The sequence below is a fragment of the Trichoplax adhaerens genome, genomic scaffold, assembly GCF_000150275.1.
Source record: "Trichoplax adhaerens TRIADscaffold_4 genomic scaffold, whole genome shotgun sequence".
Lineage (NCBI taxonomy): Eukaryota > Metazoa > Placozoa > Uniplacotomia > Trichoplacea > Trichoplacidae > Trichoplax > Trichoplax adhaerens.
Genome location: NW_002060946.1, coordinates 3,195,222 through 3,213,423, shown reverse-complemented (window position 1 = coordinate 3,213,423; position 18,202 = coordinate 3,195,222). Strand labels below are relative to the sequence as shown.

At 33.8% G+C, this 18,202-nt stretch overlaps 3 protein-coding genes across 3 annotated transcripts; 2 read left to right on the top strand and 1 right to left on the bottom strand.

Moving 5' to 3' along the window:
* Window positions 1-169: 169 nt before the first annotated feature.
* TRIADDRAFT_55507 (uncharacterized protein) lies at window positions 170-3,561 on the bottom strand (the record flags this gene model as incomplete). The annotated part of the gene is made up of 13 exons (XM_002111425.1): window positions 170-250; window positions 350-453; window positions 526-645; window positions 721-820; window positions 894-974; window positions 1,045-1,128; window positions 1,422-1,536; window positions 1,614-1,758; window positions 1,863-1,956; window positions 2,464-2,538; window positions 2,760-2,855; window positions 3,198-3,230; window positions 3,427-3,561. The coding sequence occupies 13 exons, from the start codon at window positions 3,559-3,561 to the stop codon at window positions 170-172; spliced, it is 1,263 nt and encodes a 420-aa protein (XP_002111461.1).
* Window positions 3,562-5,241: 1,680 nt separating this feature from the next.
* Window positions 5,242-7,889, top strand: TRIADDRAFT_23376 (uncharacterized protein; the record flags this gene model as incomplete). Its single annotated transcript, XM_002111922.1, has 3 exons — window positions 5,242-5,343; window positions 7,357-7,465; window positions 7,741-7,889. 3 exons carry the CDS (start codon window positions 5,242-5,244, stop codon window positions 7,887-7,889), a joined length of 360 nt encoding a protein of 119 aa, XP_002111958.1.
* Window positions 7,890-13,205: 5,316 nt separating this feature from the next.
* On the top strand, window positions 13,206-13,811 carry TRIADDRAFT_55505 (uncharacterized protein; the record flags this gene model as incomplete). Its single annotated transcript, XM_002111921.1, has 1 exon — window positions 13,206-13,811. The coding sequence occupies one exon, from the start codon at window positions 13,206-13,208 to the stop codon at window positions 13,809-13,811; it is 606 nt and encodes a 201-aa protein (XP_002111957.1).
* Between the last annotated feature and the right edge of the window lie 4,391 nt (window positions 13,812-18,202).

Sequence of the window (18,202 nt, the reverse complement as noted above, 5' to 3'; positions counted from 1 at the left end):
CAAAATAGATAAATAATTATTCTGATTGATTGCATATTACCGGTACATCATATGATGATATATCGTTCATTCATAGTCAGAAAAGATTATTTTACAACTTAGGAGTTTGTATCATTACGATTTTTCAATTTTAGCATTTTGTTGAAAAATGCAAAGAAAACAATTTCTCTTATATGACTCTGTCGCCAAACTCTGTTCGTATGATCTTTTTACCAAATCTTGCAGAATCGACTAATTCGTCAGGAATTTCCTGCATCCATTATTAGAAAATTAGCAAAATCCGTTTATGTAAAAATAAAACTAATCGTCGTTGAGGATAGCTACGCTATTAAATATATAAGAATCTAACCTGTTTCGCTGCGACTAGAACATCTTTCAGATCTTCGACAACTTTACAATCAAGTGTTACAAATGCGGTTGCTTGCCCATACCTATTGAAACGAGCAGTCCTACCTACATTTTATTGCAATATGTTGTTACATTTAAAAATCTCTTATCTAAATTCAGCACAAAAATATTTTATACCGCATCTATGAATATAGTCTTCAATTGTTTCGGGCATATCATAGCTTATGACATGGCTAACTTCTGGGATATCTAAACCACGTGATGCTAAATCAGTGGCTACCAGTACATCGACGCCACCTATGGTTTTATATTATTACACTCAAAACATAATGTTGTAAAATATAAATGGCACTTTTTAATTGTATTGCCTACCACTTTTTAGTGCAGTCATGACTCGAAATCTGTAGGCTTGTGTTTTTTCAGAGTGCAGACTAGCCACATGGAATTGCTCTTTCTTCAATGCAAGAGTTACCTAGCATAAAGATGAATTTTAATACTGGAAGTTTAATTCGATTTCCAGAAACTGTGCAGTTGGCCTAATTTACCTCATCTACGGTATCGATTGTGTTGGCAAATACGATGACGGGCGGACATGTTGTATGACGTAAGACTTTAAGTAGTCTTATCTGTTAACAATAGTAATGCTATTTAGTAATAACAGTTAAGGTAGTAATCTATCCACAATAATAATCTTACTGGCTTCTCGGCATAGTTAATAACTTGTACATTATGATGAATTTTGCGGTTTGTTATACCGGTAACACCAACAGTAATGGTAATCTGTAATTTGAAACATAACATATTGATATTATTTGCTTTTACATGGCTACTCTCATTACTACTGTCAATGCTATATGTCCAATTGAAAATACGAGATCAAAGTGTTACCGCGTTTAAGACAGCAGATCTTGCCAATCTGTCTAATGCAGTAGGCATGGTTGCTGACCACAAAAGTGTTTGTCGCGCTAACAATGTTTGAGTAGCGACTCCTACAATCTGATTGCAAGCAATATGTTAACAATTTTCCTTTTTCATTAGTCAATGCCCACCGACAATAGTATGTTTTAAGATACCTTTCGGAGCTGCTCTTCCATGCCCATACCAAGCATACGATCCGCTTCATCCAGAACTAAATAAATAATTCTAATTTCATAGCCCAATTGGAAGCAAATAATATCAAAATAAGAGCTATGAAACCGATCATACAAAAACTGTATGGTAATTGCATTTTGAAAGTTATGCTTAATTGTTTACATAATTAATACCGAGTAAGGTTAATCTTTCCTTTATCAATCAAATCGATTAGCCGACCAGGAGTAGCAATAACAACATCAACACCAGCATTGAGCTGTTGTATTTGTTGACTGATTGGCATGCCACCACATACCATAGTAGCCCGATAAGTAGGAGCTATAAGTATGTCAATGTAAACATTATTATTTATCCTGCTGCAAGGTTTCTGAATAGTCACTCAAAGCATGTACTAGACGTCGTCTGATTGCTGCAAATGTTACCTTGCATTGGGTGTGAGGGATCAGGCAAGGAAGAAGGCACCTTAGTATCATCAATATTCATGTATTTTAGTATTTCAGTTAGAGTTTCATAACTCTACAATAAGGAAAGAGCAAAGATAATAGAGGTTATATTCAAGTCAGCTGCATATGAGATTTAAATTTATACGAATGTTGAAGTTATGGCAAAGTCGTACTTGTTGTACAAGCTCTCTCGTGGGAACCAATATCAAAGCCATAGGAATGTTTCTTGTAGTTGCTTATAATAATGTATAAAGCGATAATTATAATCATTAGTAAGTTATAATATCCATCAAATGCTCAGCTAAGATTATTATCTGCGTTGACTTATGTATTTTAGCTATTACAAGCTAAATTATTTCTAACCTATCGATCGATGACGTCTAGATAACAAGAGATGGCAAAGCGGTAGTATATAGCATAAGCTTTTACCAGATCCCTAAAATTCAACCAATATTTTTGAGTGCAATAAGTAAATTGCGTGCATGCAGTATGTTCAATTTGTTTATCTTATATTTATGAGTCTATTTAAATTAAGAATACTACGACTGAACAAAAATCATTTCCGGCTACCAATACATACTGTTTCAGCAATTCCAATTATATCTCGACCAGACATCACACATGGTAGGGCTTGCATTTGTATCGATGATGGATGCTTTCAGTAAAAAATACAAAACACAGATAATAAAGTAAAAGCTAAGGATAGAATTATGTCTACAGCATTATTTACGATATCGTGAAGCAATATATGAGTATGTATCATAATTATACCGTATTAAACTATGAAAGATATTACTGTTTATGAAATTACAATGAAAACGTACAAAAGTATTTATTTATTTTATCTGTGGCTAATTTTGTGATGGATATACATACCTTGTAATCTTTATTTTGCAGGTAAACTTGGAGCTGGGAGGGAAGATTGAGCTGTGCAAAGTCAGAGATTGGAGCAGGGCAACTTTCTCCATCAACCTACAATGCGTATAATTTAGTTATTTCAGCAAATTAAAATCTACAGTTACTTTGCCAGTACCGAGGTAGGTCAACATGAACAAAATTGTTTACAGTGAAAGTTTTAGCGCTGTCCTATTTATCGAATTGCATTTATATCATGATATGTATACGAGTCAATATGGATATAGAACTTCTTAGTATGCTTCATAGAATAATCATTACAGCCATAAAATTGATACTTTATACAACAATCTTATCTTGAAGGTAGAAGAAATATACGAATAAAATGGATGATTACACAGAATGTATTTCAAATCTAGAAATGCTTATCCTGATTGATTGATTGTAGTAGAAACTTACAGTGATTCCTGCATTCCATCTCAACTGGTCAATCTGAATGAAAGTTTATCGAAAAAATTACGTAAATGAAGATGTACTGCTCATAATCTAATCTATTGGTTAGCTGTAAATCAAGTATACAATTGAAGATGCAAGAGGCAAGATGAAAACATTATTTAATTACGGAATGACTACTGGCAGATGTAGGATTTCCGATTTGCAGACGCTAGCAGTACAACTGGTGACGCACCTGTGCATCGTTTAGCTTATTGTTGGCATCCGGTATTTTATAATAGGACTGGACAAAATTATCTTCTTTACCACTTTCTTTACGCCTGAATTTTTTCCTCAAGGGTACCAATTCATCATCTTGCGTTTGGTCCATGATCGTCTTCTAGAACAGCAATTTATAGGAATTTTTTTTTTTGGGGGGGGGGGGTGTTTAAACAACGTTGGCTTGTATCTGACCTGTAACTATTTACTTCTTGTGCTGCTCGTACGTATCAGGAGCAACACCAGTGGAGTACCATGTACTGGTGTTTACCAAAATGTTTCTGCTTTTTATCTATGACAATTGAAAGCGCTACCATGCAATCGATGTATATAGGCACACGTTCATGATATCCATCTGTGGAAATGCATGGATCTACCAACGTAGACGTGAGAGTATCGATGTTGAAAGTGAGGGATGACTGTATTTCTTGCTGGTGTTTATCAACGGTTGAAGTGTAGAATGACTTTATTGATTTGTTCCAGTTATGCTTAGTAAGTTAGTGTAGAATGACTTTCTTGATTTGTTTCAGTTATGCTTAGTAAGTTAGTGTAGAATGACTTTCTTGATTTGTTTCAGTTATGCTTAGAAAGTTAGTGTAGAATGACTTTCTTGATTTGTTTCAGTTATGCTTAGAAAGTTAGTGTAGAATGACTTTCTTGATTTGTTTCAGTTATGCTCAGTAAGTTAGTGTAGAATAACTTTCTTGATTTGTTCCAGTTATGCTTAGTAAGTTAAGTTAGTTACGGACTATTTTAAATTGTGTAGGTATGGATCGAAATGGAGCAAACGATAACATTATATGATCGGCTGGAGTCTGTAGAAGGTCTTCATGTTGTCCCCAAGCAATCCTTGAATGGAATCAATTGATTCATTGACAATGAATCATGCCGTTGTGCAGCTTCCAGCAGGTTGATTGAAGTGGTGAGTTTCTGGCTGCAGTACACTACTACGCCTAGACTGTCTTCCATCCATCCAGTAGTCCATGGCTTGGTTTCTGTTTGTTTGCCTATTGGAAGCCCAGGCCGTCTCTGGCCTACAGTACAAATCAGGTCTACCTACAGTACAATACTGTACAGTACTGTACGTTTTTTGAAGTAACGCACCCTTTGTGAAGACTCTGCCATTTTCCATCCAATCGTTGACCTGCACTGCTCATGCTTGGCTGTTGTACAGTACAGTACAGTACAGTGTACAGTACTGTGCATTTATTTGAGTGTACAGTACTGTACTGTACAGTACAACAGCGACAGCAATTTCCAGAAGCGACCAGATCAGTCTGTAGTCAGTACAGTACAGTACGTACTCTACAGTACTGTACTCTACTAAATATACTGTACAGTACTGTAGAACTGATGTACAGTACAGTACTGTACTGTACACTGTACACTGTACTGTACTGTCAATTCTCTCTTTTCTTCACCTGAACCGGAGCGTCTCCATTCACTCACTCTACTGTACAGTGTACAGTACAGTACAGTACAGTACAGTACAGTACAGTACAGTACGTTGTACATTGTACAATACTATACACTGTACACTGTATACTGTAGCTCAGGCGAAAGACGTGATCTTGCGTACAGTCGATCGACTGCGGTGGATGATTGCATTGGTTGGCTAATAAAAGCTTCTATCTGGACTGTAGAAGCAACACTCCTGACCTGGAACTTATTGCATCAATCTAGTCGTCGTGTCAAAATTCAAATCAATTGAGGAAGAAGAATTGGAAGACAGTAATCATTGGCATCTTTATCGATTACAACAAGTTAAAAAAATCAATACAGCGGTCAAAGAATGAGTAAAACACTAATCAAGGATAGTGTACCCGCCTTTCTTGCCAAGTTATGGAAATTATTGAACGATACAGAAACCGACAACATTATACACTGGAGCAAGGTATAGTATATTGCAATATCATCAGCCAGCCAGCCATGACGAAAATAATGTTCATTTCGCAATGTTGCATTGTCTTTTCAATCATCAATTCACGGATGGAAAGGATAGAAGCTTATGACAGTCCTTTCTTATTCAACCATGTCACGATTGAGAGAGTAGAATTTTGCAGTCCATTAGCTATAGTTTGCCAAACTTGTTTGTACGCTTGTACTTTGCTGCAGCTTCAAGTCGGCTCATCTCATTGCTACATTTTGTTCATAAGATAGGTCAACCAGCTCATGTTGGACACTTTATATCATACCTTACATAGCTAACCGCAAATAAATCACTCCCTTCCAGTCTTGTTACCATTCAAGTTGTAAAAGAGTCATTCTCATTCTATACTTTAATGCCGACAATCTTAAGATTGATTTTTATCAATGTATAGGCGCCTATCTTCATTGGATACTGCAGATAGCATCGCATCTGCTGCCAATGTCATCCGATTGTATGATACACTCCTACTTTGTACCTATAAACTTGAAGCTTAAAACTGTACTTGAATATGGATGGGTAAACAGGAGATCATGGACTGATGCTAACTGTAATAGTACAGAGTTTTTGGATAGACAGATATCGGCTAAAACGTTATTCAAAGTGAACAGCTTGATCAAGCGCATACGCCTATACGTACTTTAGAACGGGCTAGGCAGCAGCTCATGAAGAATTTCAAGATACCTTTTGCCGTGTACTGTACAATTAAACGAGTAAGCTGACTTGATTGTAATAGGAACAATAACAAAGCCACAGTAGTGGAATAATTGAGTTACAAATTCGGCCAGCACCTTTTTAGACGTTGTATTGCTATCATACTATAGAGAACACGGTAACGAAGCTGAGATTACATAAACTCGATCTGTAGTTACCATGTTATTACTCTTCATGTTTTGCTTTGCTAAATTACAATCAGGAGCGCCAAATGTCAATTAGGGGTGTATTTCACAATGCTGCATCCATGTAGAGCTACTGTGCAACAGTCCAAGGCATCAGTTGTACCAAAAGATTCTCAGCAACAAATATTAACGATTTTATTACTGATTTTCCTCAAGTGAGAAAATTTTTGCTATGTGTAGTTTTTGAGATGAAAATCAACGTTAACAATACATCGATTTTCGTAGACTGTACGGTAGTACGACAATAGCCTAATATGAATAAATTTATGATAACTGCTTAATTAAATCGAACGATGGCCATTAGCAAGCCACTAGCCTTATCTTGAACTTTCCTATCCTCTACAACATATCAAATGACTGTATAACCTATGATATTAATGATTGGAAGGAACTACTGTATGAAGTGTACGGATTGAGAAAACAGTCTTAAAGATAGAATAGAATTTAGTTCAACTTAAAAAAAACAAAGCCTAGAAAATCTCCCCCCAAAATTTGAATGTACAGCTATGATGATATAGTATAGGTAATTTTTAATCGCTGTTATTGATGGATGGATGTACGCATATTTTACTTTTAGCTTGTTAACTTGCTTGCTCTCGAATCATGCGGTGTAATTTCATAATTACTAGTGAAATGCGAGATTTCGTATCTCCCTTATTATCACTTTTGTTAAGTGATTAGGTATTTCAATAATATGCTTACTCTATAAACTAATTTTCCTATTTACTATTTACAGTGTCTTCTTAGTACATTAAGATTATCTTTATTTTACGCGAGTATAATCGGTTTCTAATTCAAACTATCGATAAAGAATACTTTTTTTTCATATTGAAAATACGACACAAGTAGATATTTCCAGTACAGTACTATACCCTATTTACTAGAAATTCCGCAGCTAAGTTATGTGAAGGCGTTTGAAATGATAGAAAATTATTATTTGGATCTTATGATCTCATTTTTTATTTCCATAGCTTTTAAATCATATAGTCCAGGATTAAATAGAAATTTAAATTTTCATATATGCGCTGTGCTATTCATACTAATGAACCTTTCTTGTCTACAAATTACTGTACCGCTAAAGGATGGCACCACATTTGTGGTTAAAGATCAAGGCAAATTTTCTGCTGATATATTACCTAAATATTTCAAGCACGGAAACTTTGCTAGTTTCGTTCGACAGCTAAACATGTGTAAGTAGTTATAATGAATAAGACTTCCCATTGTTATGTGATGTTTATATTTGCTATCACGTACGTTTAAGCAGGACAATTATTAACATAAAGGTATATATCCCAGTAAATAAAGTGGTTGAGCAAGTACTTTACTAAGAACCTACACTTATGAACATTTTAAATTATATTTATTTGTTGATATCAAACTTTTATACCAAATTTTTAGTATCAAATCTAGCTATTATTTACAACGATATCATAATAAATTTATATTCTTGCGAATATTTATTTAGATGGTTTCCATAAAGTCTTCAATGCTGAACGTGGCGGTTTAAATGGTCGCGATTACTGGGAATTTAGCAACAATAATTTCCAGCGCGATTATCCTGATAAATTAGATATGGTTAAACGAAAGGTTAGCAAATATAACTGTTCAATTTAAGACTTGGATGATAGGCCAATTACTGTTTTGATAAATGATGCTTGAAATATTTCACACTTCAGTCTCGACAGTATGCGTAGATACGTCATAACGTAGTAGTAAAACTGTGCGATAGCGGCAACAATAAGTTCATTTAGTTAAAATGAATTAGCTAATGATCTCTAGTGTTGACATGTTTTATGAAGGTGGTACTTATATTTCCTTTATAAGGATTAATTTCTTAGGATTACCCGAACTATTTCTTTTAACATTAGGTATCTCAGTCAACGTTAAAACTTGAACAGAATAAAATCAAGCCGGACGATATCACTATTGCTTTAAGCGAAATTAGCGCGGTTAAAAACGAACAGGAAAATATCAATAGTAAATTCGCACAAATGAAAATGTAAATAAAAATGACTTGATCTTCTACATATCGATAAAGCAGAGTAAATTGTAACTTTAAAATAGCTCGATGATACGATATTGAATATCTGGTAACTTTTGGTAAAATGAAACAGGGAAAATGAGTTACTATGGAATGAAATTATTACTTTGAGAAAGAAACATCAAATGCAACAGCAGATTGTCAATAAAGTAATGCTATTTTGTCATAGAAGAGATTCAACATATATCAGAATTTAATTTGTATGATATCTCACTGATACTATTAAAACCTTTACAGTTGGTCCAATTTTTGGCGAGCTGTATGTATAAAAGGAAAGGACTGCCAGTGCATAGAAAACGGTTAGTCAAACTAATAAATTAACACGTTTATGAAACAATTAATACTGAATACTGGATGTGCTCTTTGGCTTAAATTTTACTTTTCAGGCTGATGTTAGAAAATGCTCCTGCATCTACAAAAACAAGAAGGGTAGATTTCGAAGGCAATTATGAAGGCGATAATTCATCCTCTGGATACTACGTAAATTATGTACGCCTGCTAAAAAAGTTTTAGATAACTTGACTGTATGTAATTATAATATCAAACACTTATCGCTTAAACTAACAATTTCTAGCCTAGTGGCTCCGAGAGTAGAGGTCAACCAGAAGATAAAGTTTCCTTAGAAGATTTAAAAAATGGTATAACTTTGCTAAATTCTAAAAGTAAAGTACAATGTTCTTTACGGATGTCCGCGATGTGTCGCAGTTGTATTCCTATCATTTAATCCTATTTAATGTGTAAATTATGGCAATGACTAGGATCGATTATTCTTCGGTCTGGAAATTATCTGGGATAGCTAATAAGTCTTTAATATGTCTATTTGGGATTGCTAGGAGCTATCGTTGTATACCCTCAAGAAGTTGCTGCTGGAATTACAAGTAGTGAAACAGTTCCTGCTGCATATAGTAATATGCATACTGTTGCAGATAATCAGCTATCTTATCCTGTCGTTGAAAATGCTAACACACCGGAGGCCCTGTCATTTATCGATTCTGGTACTTTACCGTAAAGCGTATAGTTACTTATTTCAGTATAAAAATACCTATGGAATATCTTATTCATTTTTTATAGATTTTGACCTAGATACTGCTCTCGCCAATACGAACACTTCTATCGGACCATCCACAGAAAATAGTTACATCCCTGACGTGATTCCATTGGATTTGGAGTCACCCACTACAAATCCTGATACGTTAGTTTTGCTGCTTATCACTATAGTTATTACTAGTTATTATGGTCAATGATAATGGTTAAACCTACTGATTTCTATCACCAGAGTTTATATTGGAGAAAAGGTCGACAATGTTCAGGAAAGCCTCGATCAACTCCATTCATTACTTTCCAATAAAACTGTGGATATTAATAATGTCAGCTCTAATATAGTTACTTTAATTAGATGTATAGTTGTCAATATGTAGACTCTAAAAAGGTTACTACTACTTTCTACCATAGGTGTTTCATCCTAGAAATCCGCTTGATGATACCATACTTACGAATGAGCAAGATAAGGATTTGGAGGTATAGCGACAATGACTGCATTATGTTAACTAATAAATAAAGTCTCCATTCATATGATTAAATGAACGCTACATCGACCAATTTCGATAATGTTGTTATTTATGGAAATAAACTACGATAATTATAAACGCAGTAAGTGTTGTATTAAATGTATGGCACTATATCGTGGGAGAAATTATTAAAATTTTCATTTATTGAATCGATATAGGAATTATTGCGATCCTTTACGAAAGATGCTGAGGATGATGTCGTGGCTGATGGCAACTAACTGGTATGATATATGTTTCAAGATAATTTTGGATCTGTCAATAATCACTAAATCTGACGACGTGCGGATTTTAAGTTGCTTCAAAGATGTGCTTGTAAGTTAATATAAATTACGTGCTACATCGGTGAAAATCACAACAGATGCGACAGATGTATTCAATGCAATCAGAAAAATAGTTAAATTTTAGATAATGTTTATTAAAGTCGCTTTAACGTGAAATGGTATTCAGTACTATAATATACCATATTTGTATTGATATTTTATGTTGTCGTCGATAGGCAGATGATTGCATTGTATCGCATTTAAAAATAATTTAATGACCGTTCTACATCTTAGTTCTTACATGTCAAGGAATGTTGTACTATAATCATCGTTTTATACGATATTACAGATATTAATTGTTATAATTGTATTTTAAATGTTTATCCTACTCTTGTTACGTTCAAATCCCTAGAAGATATATGACTTTCGACTACTGTGTATCTTCTATTTTACGATCAAACGGCAGTAGATTGACGATTTTAAAAATTTGTAAGCCGTGTAAAGTTGCTATAAATATCATACAAGTGCGTAAGCTATCATAATACTTTTTTTAATTTAACGATAAGTTGAATTACTTAGGCTGTAATTGTTATTTCACTATTCTGTATTTATCATAACAATTTTGGCCATTTGTACAGTTCTTTACCGTAACGATTAATTATTATATCATTATAAATAATGAAAGGTCACCATAAATTTTTCCATTTTGTACTGTGCTAATTGTGATAGCATTGGACACTCAATTTAAGTAATGCTAAAGCTCATTGATTCTTACGTCATCTTTCAACTAGATGCATAGTATTAATCAATGCATAAACGAACCTCTGTTAATAATTAGCATTATTCATTTTATTTCACCAATTAAAAATGGTTTGGAGCACTAAAGTGCACTTTGAATGTAATGGTAAGCGCATTAAGAATATATTTATTTAGGATCGATCTGAACTACCGTACGGTACTTTGTCATATATTTATAATGGCGAAGATGATAACTGAGAAAGGTTGTAAACGCCACGAGTAATACTATAGTTGTAAATTGCTAAAATAGAGCACAAGTTTAAAATTCATAACCTATTTTTTACATACTATGCATCATTAAAGAGAATATGCTTATTTGCTATTACAGTAGTACATACAGTACTGCACTTTGACGTATACAGTACAATATATATATATATTGGCGAAGTGCAATGAACGTGGTACTAGCTAGCTGTCCCCGTAGCTGATGATGACAATTATCTAGCAATGGTGTCGAACAGAGTCGCGAGGTTTCTCATTAATTGGGGTGAATCGAGCTTTTGCCTAGTGAGTATGATTTGCGGTAACGCGATTCTCGCAACACTGGTGTCAACTATCAGATTTTTCTTAATCATGATAGTATCAAGTAAATTCCTTATACTATCAAGATTCTATCATGATACTATCAGGATCCTGTCGAGACAGTATACGGTACAAATCATGTAAAAACCATCTTGTGCAATGACTGGTATCACATGCCAAGCTACAGCAGTGATATTAGATGTAATTTAAATTATCATGTACTGTTCAGCCAATGTCTGTACCATATCATATCTATAATTAATCTAACTATCACAGATTCCGCTCCTACTTTGCACAATGAATGCATCGTGGTACGACTGGGAGAAGCACAAAGTATCACATAGCCACTTGTGCTTAATTGAATAACCTGACTGCAACTGTCCCATGTACCAAATTAATAGAGTATGTACGCTTATACAGTGTACATACTCTATTACTTTGGTCAGTGTAATGAAGTAGCCTTCACATAGAAAGTTATGCCATCACTCATAAGAATCGTATTGTAATGCTAGCTAAGATTACTATAGGTTATAAGATTTATTTTATACAAATCTGATAGATAAGATTTAGCATAACGAATTATAGAATTTGTTTGTGTTATTGCTATGATCAACTAACGATGAATATTATATAAGCGAAAGAGATTTAACTCTCGTTAGATTCTCTCGTACTCTCCTGTCGTCTAGACAACTTAGTAAAACTAGTCGACTTTGAGACTAATACTAGTACTATAATGGAATTGGTAAAAAGGTTATCTAAGCTCAAGTTATTGCGTTAATACTTGTGTAAATATGACTAGCAAAAAGGAGACGGACTTCCCTTTATTACAGTCAGTGCTTTCAAGCGTTCGTTAATTCTATCATCGCACAGCTTACACAAGGACTACTAGAAGAAGACCTAGTACAGCAATTGGGTTTTCTTGTAATAGTCCATAACTTGGTAGCTAAAAGGTGCCTATCCAAGGTACTCCATTATGGGCTACCAGATACGTGATTAATACAACATGCAAAATGAGTTGTCATCCCCTACACCTGAAAACCTTCAAGAAGACAGGCTTAGGAAAATGAACTTTTGGCGAAAAGGGGCGACATTTCATTTTACACGGTCTTTCAAAACGTGTATCTCCATACTGTGCTCTGGCGCTGTACAGTACATACTGTAACTAGAATACTGTATACTGTAGTAGAAGTACTCTACAGTAGCGTATTGTCGATACCGTGTCGTACCTACTGTCTCCTGTGGGGTAGTCTGTAGCCTGTTTCTGCCATACTGTAATTATACAGTATAGTAGAAGTACTCTACTGTACAGTACTATAGCGTATTGTCGATACCGTGTCGTTCCTACTGTCTCCTGTGATTATACAGTATGAAGTACTCTACTGTATTGCTGTACTGTACTCAGTGTACTGCACTGTCCTCCTTTGGGGTACAGTACAGTACTGTACTGTACTGTACAGTGTACTGTACAGTAGTCTGTAGCCTGTTTCTACCATACAGTACTGTACTGTAATTATACAGTATGAAGTACTCTACTGTAGCGTATTGTCGATACTATACCGTGTCGTACTGTACTGTAAGTACTGTTTCCTGTGGCATAGTCTGTAGCCTGACACCAAGTAGGCTGTCACCAGCTCATCACAAACGTCCTGAAAACGAACCTCACAAGATCGACACCTCCGTCAAGTGCACCTGCACTTTGGTGAACTGACCTCTTGAGAAATTGACTACACCAAGGAGAAACATGGCTGGTTTTAGATATTTTCTTACTGATGGCACTAGAACTGTTAAATATTATTATTATAGATATGGTAGGAAATTATTAAGATTGAATTATATCAGGCAGGCTGGAGAAAGCGTGTTAAGGGAAAAGGCTGCTGCAGTGGATCCTACTGCGATCGTTTCAACAGATGTTAAAAAATTAATTGATAGAATGATCAAAACAATGAGAAGCCATGGCGACCTAGGAATTGCTGCTCCTCAGCTTGGCCGACCTTTAAGGATAATTACTTTGGAAATAACGAAACGCCATTTAAGTTACTTACAAGCACAGTACCGTAATGTAGTTCAACGTGACACGGTTCCTTTACAAGTATTAATTAATCCCCAGCTAAAAGTTTTGGATAATCACAAAGTTGCAGAATATGAGAGTTGTTCCAGCATTCACAATTGTATGGCAAAAGTGCCACGTTATACTACTGTTGAAGTAAGCGCTTTAGATCGCCATGGAAATCGAATAAATTATATAGCTGATGGTTGGCTATCTAGAATACTACAACATGAAGTCGATCATTTAGATGGATTATTATATGTTGATAAGATGCTAAGTAAAACATTTGCTAAAGTATGAGACTATACAGCATAGAAATGATAATCCATTCTTGTACCATTTTTCATATTGGATTTTTCTGTCATCGAACTCAAGCCTATTCATACAGCTCGCTGATGTAAAATGACCATTTGTAGCATTTATTTCTTCAATAAAACGAAATTGAGTTAACTTGTCCTGCTGTCTGGTAGAACGGCTAAATGAATTGTTGAATGAATAACAAATTCCAATGGCTAGCTACACTACTCAGCCTCGATGCAAGTACGTGCATTAAAGCAACCTGGCAACTATGATAAGGTGTCTTCTCAAAAATAGAACAAGAACTGTAGTTTCTTGTAAACTTCACTTAATTACGTAAATTAGGTTCGTCTGACAACCATCAAGGACTATCTGGCTATAATCAATCAGACTATCTGAATTATTATAGTAAAATTCACCATTAATATACAATTAGTTACTGAGTGATTTTTTCCTCATCACAATCATACCTTTGACAATTAACATTGCCAACAGCTACCAAAGGCTGTTGAGTACAACATTGTTTATTGCACTGTATTATTATTCGTCTGGTGTTCCCAGTTTAACTATTCTCGTACAATCTTAATCTTAGCTATATTTTGCGACTGCACCACAACAAGGCAATAGCGCATTGAGATCCCTGGAGAAAGCTGACTGATAGTTGTTCCCAATATGTCTCTCTATCTGGTCCATGCATAATTTAATTAATAGACTACCTGAAAGCGTATACTAACAGTAGTTTCATCAACATTTCCATGCCTTCTATAGCATATTGCCAAATTAGACTTAATAGGCTTCAATGAATCCAATAGAACAATATAAAGTAAAGTATCAAAGATTTTTATGTTAAATCTTAGCTTAATAATCGATATAAAGGCTAACGATTGCTACGTACAGTATAGCGTATCAATAATTTGACTGGATGTAATAAAATCCAAAGAAAACGTCGGTGGATAGTAATAGTTTTATTACAATTTATTGAGAGTCTAATGTTAAAGGAGGATAACAACCAACTATTTACAGAAAGACCTCGCGTTATATATACAACTGGCAAAATATCATCTGACATTTATAAGTTAACATAGCTTCCTAATTAATACAGCAGGAGCTTCTATTAACACCATCGTGCTTTATATTATCATCTATCTTTCCAAATACGATATCGATAACAACTAATTGCATTGTTCATATACTTTTAGTCGACAACACTACTATAATCATGATAGATATCTCTATTACTATAGGATCTCCTATACTAATGTCAACAGCTATTGAAGTTAGTTAATCTCGGTAACATTGCACTAGGTTAAGAGGATCTACCTACTGTTAAAAAATTTGCCTTTCATTAGCAATTACCGTAGCTCCGTCAAACATAAACATCATTGCAATGTTGATTTTCAAATGTAGCTATCAGGGTGATTTATCTTCTAATGGTTTCGTGCAATAGTAATCGAGACCTAAATTGGCTTCACGGACGGCACAAGGACTTGATATTCTGGCAGCCGGGAAAAACCTTGCTTCTCATAATTTCTAAGTGCCCTTTGAAATTAAATTAGGAGATTATCAGATTGCTCGCAATTGTGAATTGAATATCTTTCGATTCTAGATCGAGGTTAAGATATTAATATTTAATTTAATATTTTAATAATTTAATAAGATCGCCTCGACTCGAAAACGGCCAATTGAACATAAGTTGGGAATACTAAAGTAAAGAGTATAGAGTGTCAATTTAGAAGTCTTGACGGACTATTCTATCTTTTAAAAGTTATTTCTTAGGTATCCATCCCCACGCTAATATTGTAATTATTCATGACATCCTAAGCTATCCAAAGTCGACGCGATAGAGGGTCTCAAAAATAATGTAAAAAGACTTTGATTTCTTGTTAAACTTCACTTTCTTAAATGCTCGATGACCAAGAGCTATCTAGATCTACATTGATTACTGAAAAAGATAATTCTGTAATCAAATCTACAAGTATGCCCTATTTAGGATCTGCACAACAAATATCTAAACTAGCAGAAGAGTATTGATCAAAATTTGTCCGAAAATTGAAGATTTTAATCTTAATATCTTCAATTCCATAGTGTGATGTAAATATTACAAACAGTCCAGTAATAGTTTTGTCGCTATTTGCAAACGGGATATTGCAAATGGCATAGGAGAAAAGGAAAACTTTCTTCTTGAGTATATCGCATCTTAAATGAACCTGTAATCAAATATATATTCATTTTTCCTATTAATAACAGTACTAACTTACATCTTAAACCTCTAACAAGGAACGTAAGAGTATCACAAGAAGGGTACAGACTAGTGATTATTATATTAAATTATGAGGATAACTTGTTTTTAGTATTTAAAAGAGGAGGTATTGCACGAGAAGTCATATTTACTCATTGAAAAGATTAACATTTTCTAGCTCAACGTTACCCTTAAGAATAAGTAGAATAGCTTATAGATATATTTATTAGCTACTATATCTCTTACTTTGTGAAATTCTTAGTCATTTCAATACATGAAGAATCTCTAAATGGATAATCTGGCTAAATGATTTTTTGATGCAGTTAGTAAATAGCTCAATAGATACTGATTTACTTCTAGATATCTTTCCAAGAACCTATATTAAGATTATCTAGCTATAAATTCTCTTTTAACTTATTTGCTTCGTATAGATTATGTTCCAGTTCATTTGAATATGTAATTTACTAATATGAATATTAAAGTTGTATTCGTATATTTTTATAATAAAGTTCTTTACAAAGTTTGAAAGTCAAAACAATATTTTATTTCTGTCTCGCAGGTCAAAAGAAGTGATAGATCATGGACTAATAATAAGGTTTTCACTAATAGTTCATAGGATAGATACGGTAGAAGGGGTCCCAAATTAATTTCAATTGAAATGATTTAGCGATCATGACATTTTATAATCACTATTCCTTTTTTAATGTTGAAGCACTGACAATTTTACGCCGTGACGTCAGTAACAAAATGAAAAATAAAAGAAATAGAAGTTAAAACTATGGCTGAAAAAAGATTTGCTCCTGATGTATCTACCGCATATCCGTGCTATCGCCATCATGTTATTACTGTATTATTGACTAGATAAAATAGTTTTCAAAAAAGTCCTTTTATGCAATTGCGCTAAATAATTATAAACGTTTAAACTCTTCCGTTCTGAAGTATTACCTAACATATCAATCCTCAAGTTCTATATTTATTCAATATTACCAGTACTACTTGCTGCGAAAATATTCCTCCACTAGTATTTTGACCCATTATATTAGTCTTAAAAGGTATAAATTATTGACATATTTATGTTTACGCAAAAAAGCTGTAATTAGAAGGCTGTAGACATGCCAACTAAATAATAATTAAATATTTGCTATCGTTGATAAATTCAGCTATTAATATCGGGCACCATTACAATATTAGCTAAAGGTTGTAAATTTGGATATGGAATCAATAATTGTGTGAATGACCTAGCAATCAGTAGTATGTAACACTCAAATAATTAAAGAAAGCTGGAACAAGAATACAGCTACATGGGTTATTAATAGCTAATTAGAAAGCTGGAAGAATAATACAGCTACATGAGTTATTAATAGCTAATTAATAATCAACTTTTATGCATTATTGCAATATTACTGTATTTAGGTAAAGGCTACTAGGCATCAAAACTACTATAACTTCTTCAATTTTTTATTATTTCTAAAGTGTTCTTGTGTATTATCTGAGCATTATTCAATCCTCTCGATGATGAAAGTATCTTTATTTTATACTGATACTCGTATGAGAAGGAATACTACATCACTGCTAGGCAATAATATTCTCGGAGATTCTAATCGCTGCTATCCTAGTATATAATAAAATTTAGGTGGCTTTCGTATTTGTACGATGTTCGAATGGAATAGGTATGATGCAAAATGAAAAATTTTATCTACAATCTTAAAAGGATTCTAGCAACCTTTATTACCTGCCTTATTTTGATTTTGCTTCAACTTTGACTCTAAACTGGAGTAGTATTGGTGATATTTATGCAACCTATTTTATTCTTAATCAATTGTTATTAAATTAAAAGAATTGATTATCATTATCTAAACCTACTTAGTTTTTATTTTTCATTATAATTTTGTTGTGATTTTATAATAGTTGTTATGTATTGAAGCTATTAGACGTAGATTTGTAAATCAGTAAGCTACTTACAGTTCGTTGTTCATCATTCAGTATTACAATATGAGATTATGTTGGCTATGTTCCTTTAGAAATTAACTTAGAAATTGCTAATTAATAAAAAGCTTAAAAGTAAGTGCATAAGTAGAACCTTATTCAGAGTACCCGAAGCAATTAGTAAATACCTCAAATAGATTTTACCTTAAATTCAATTAACCGTATTAGT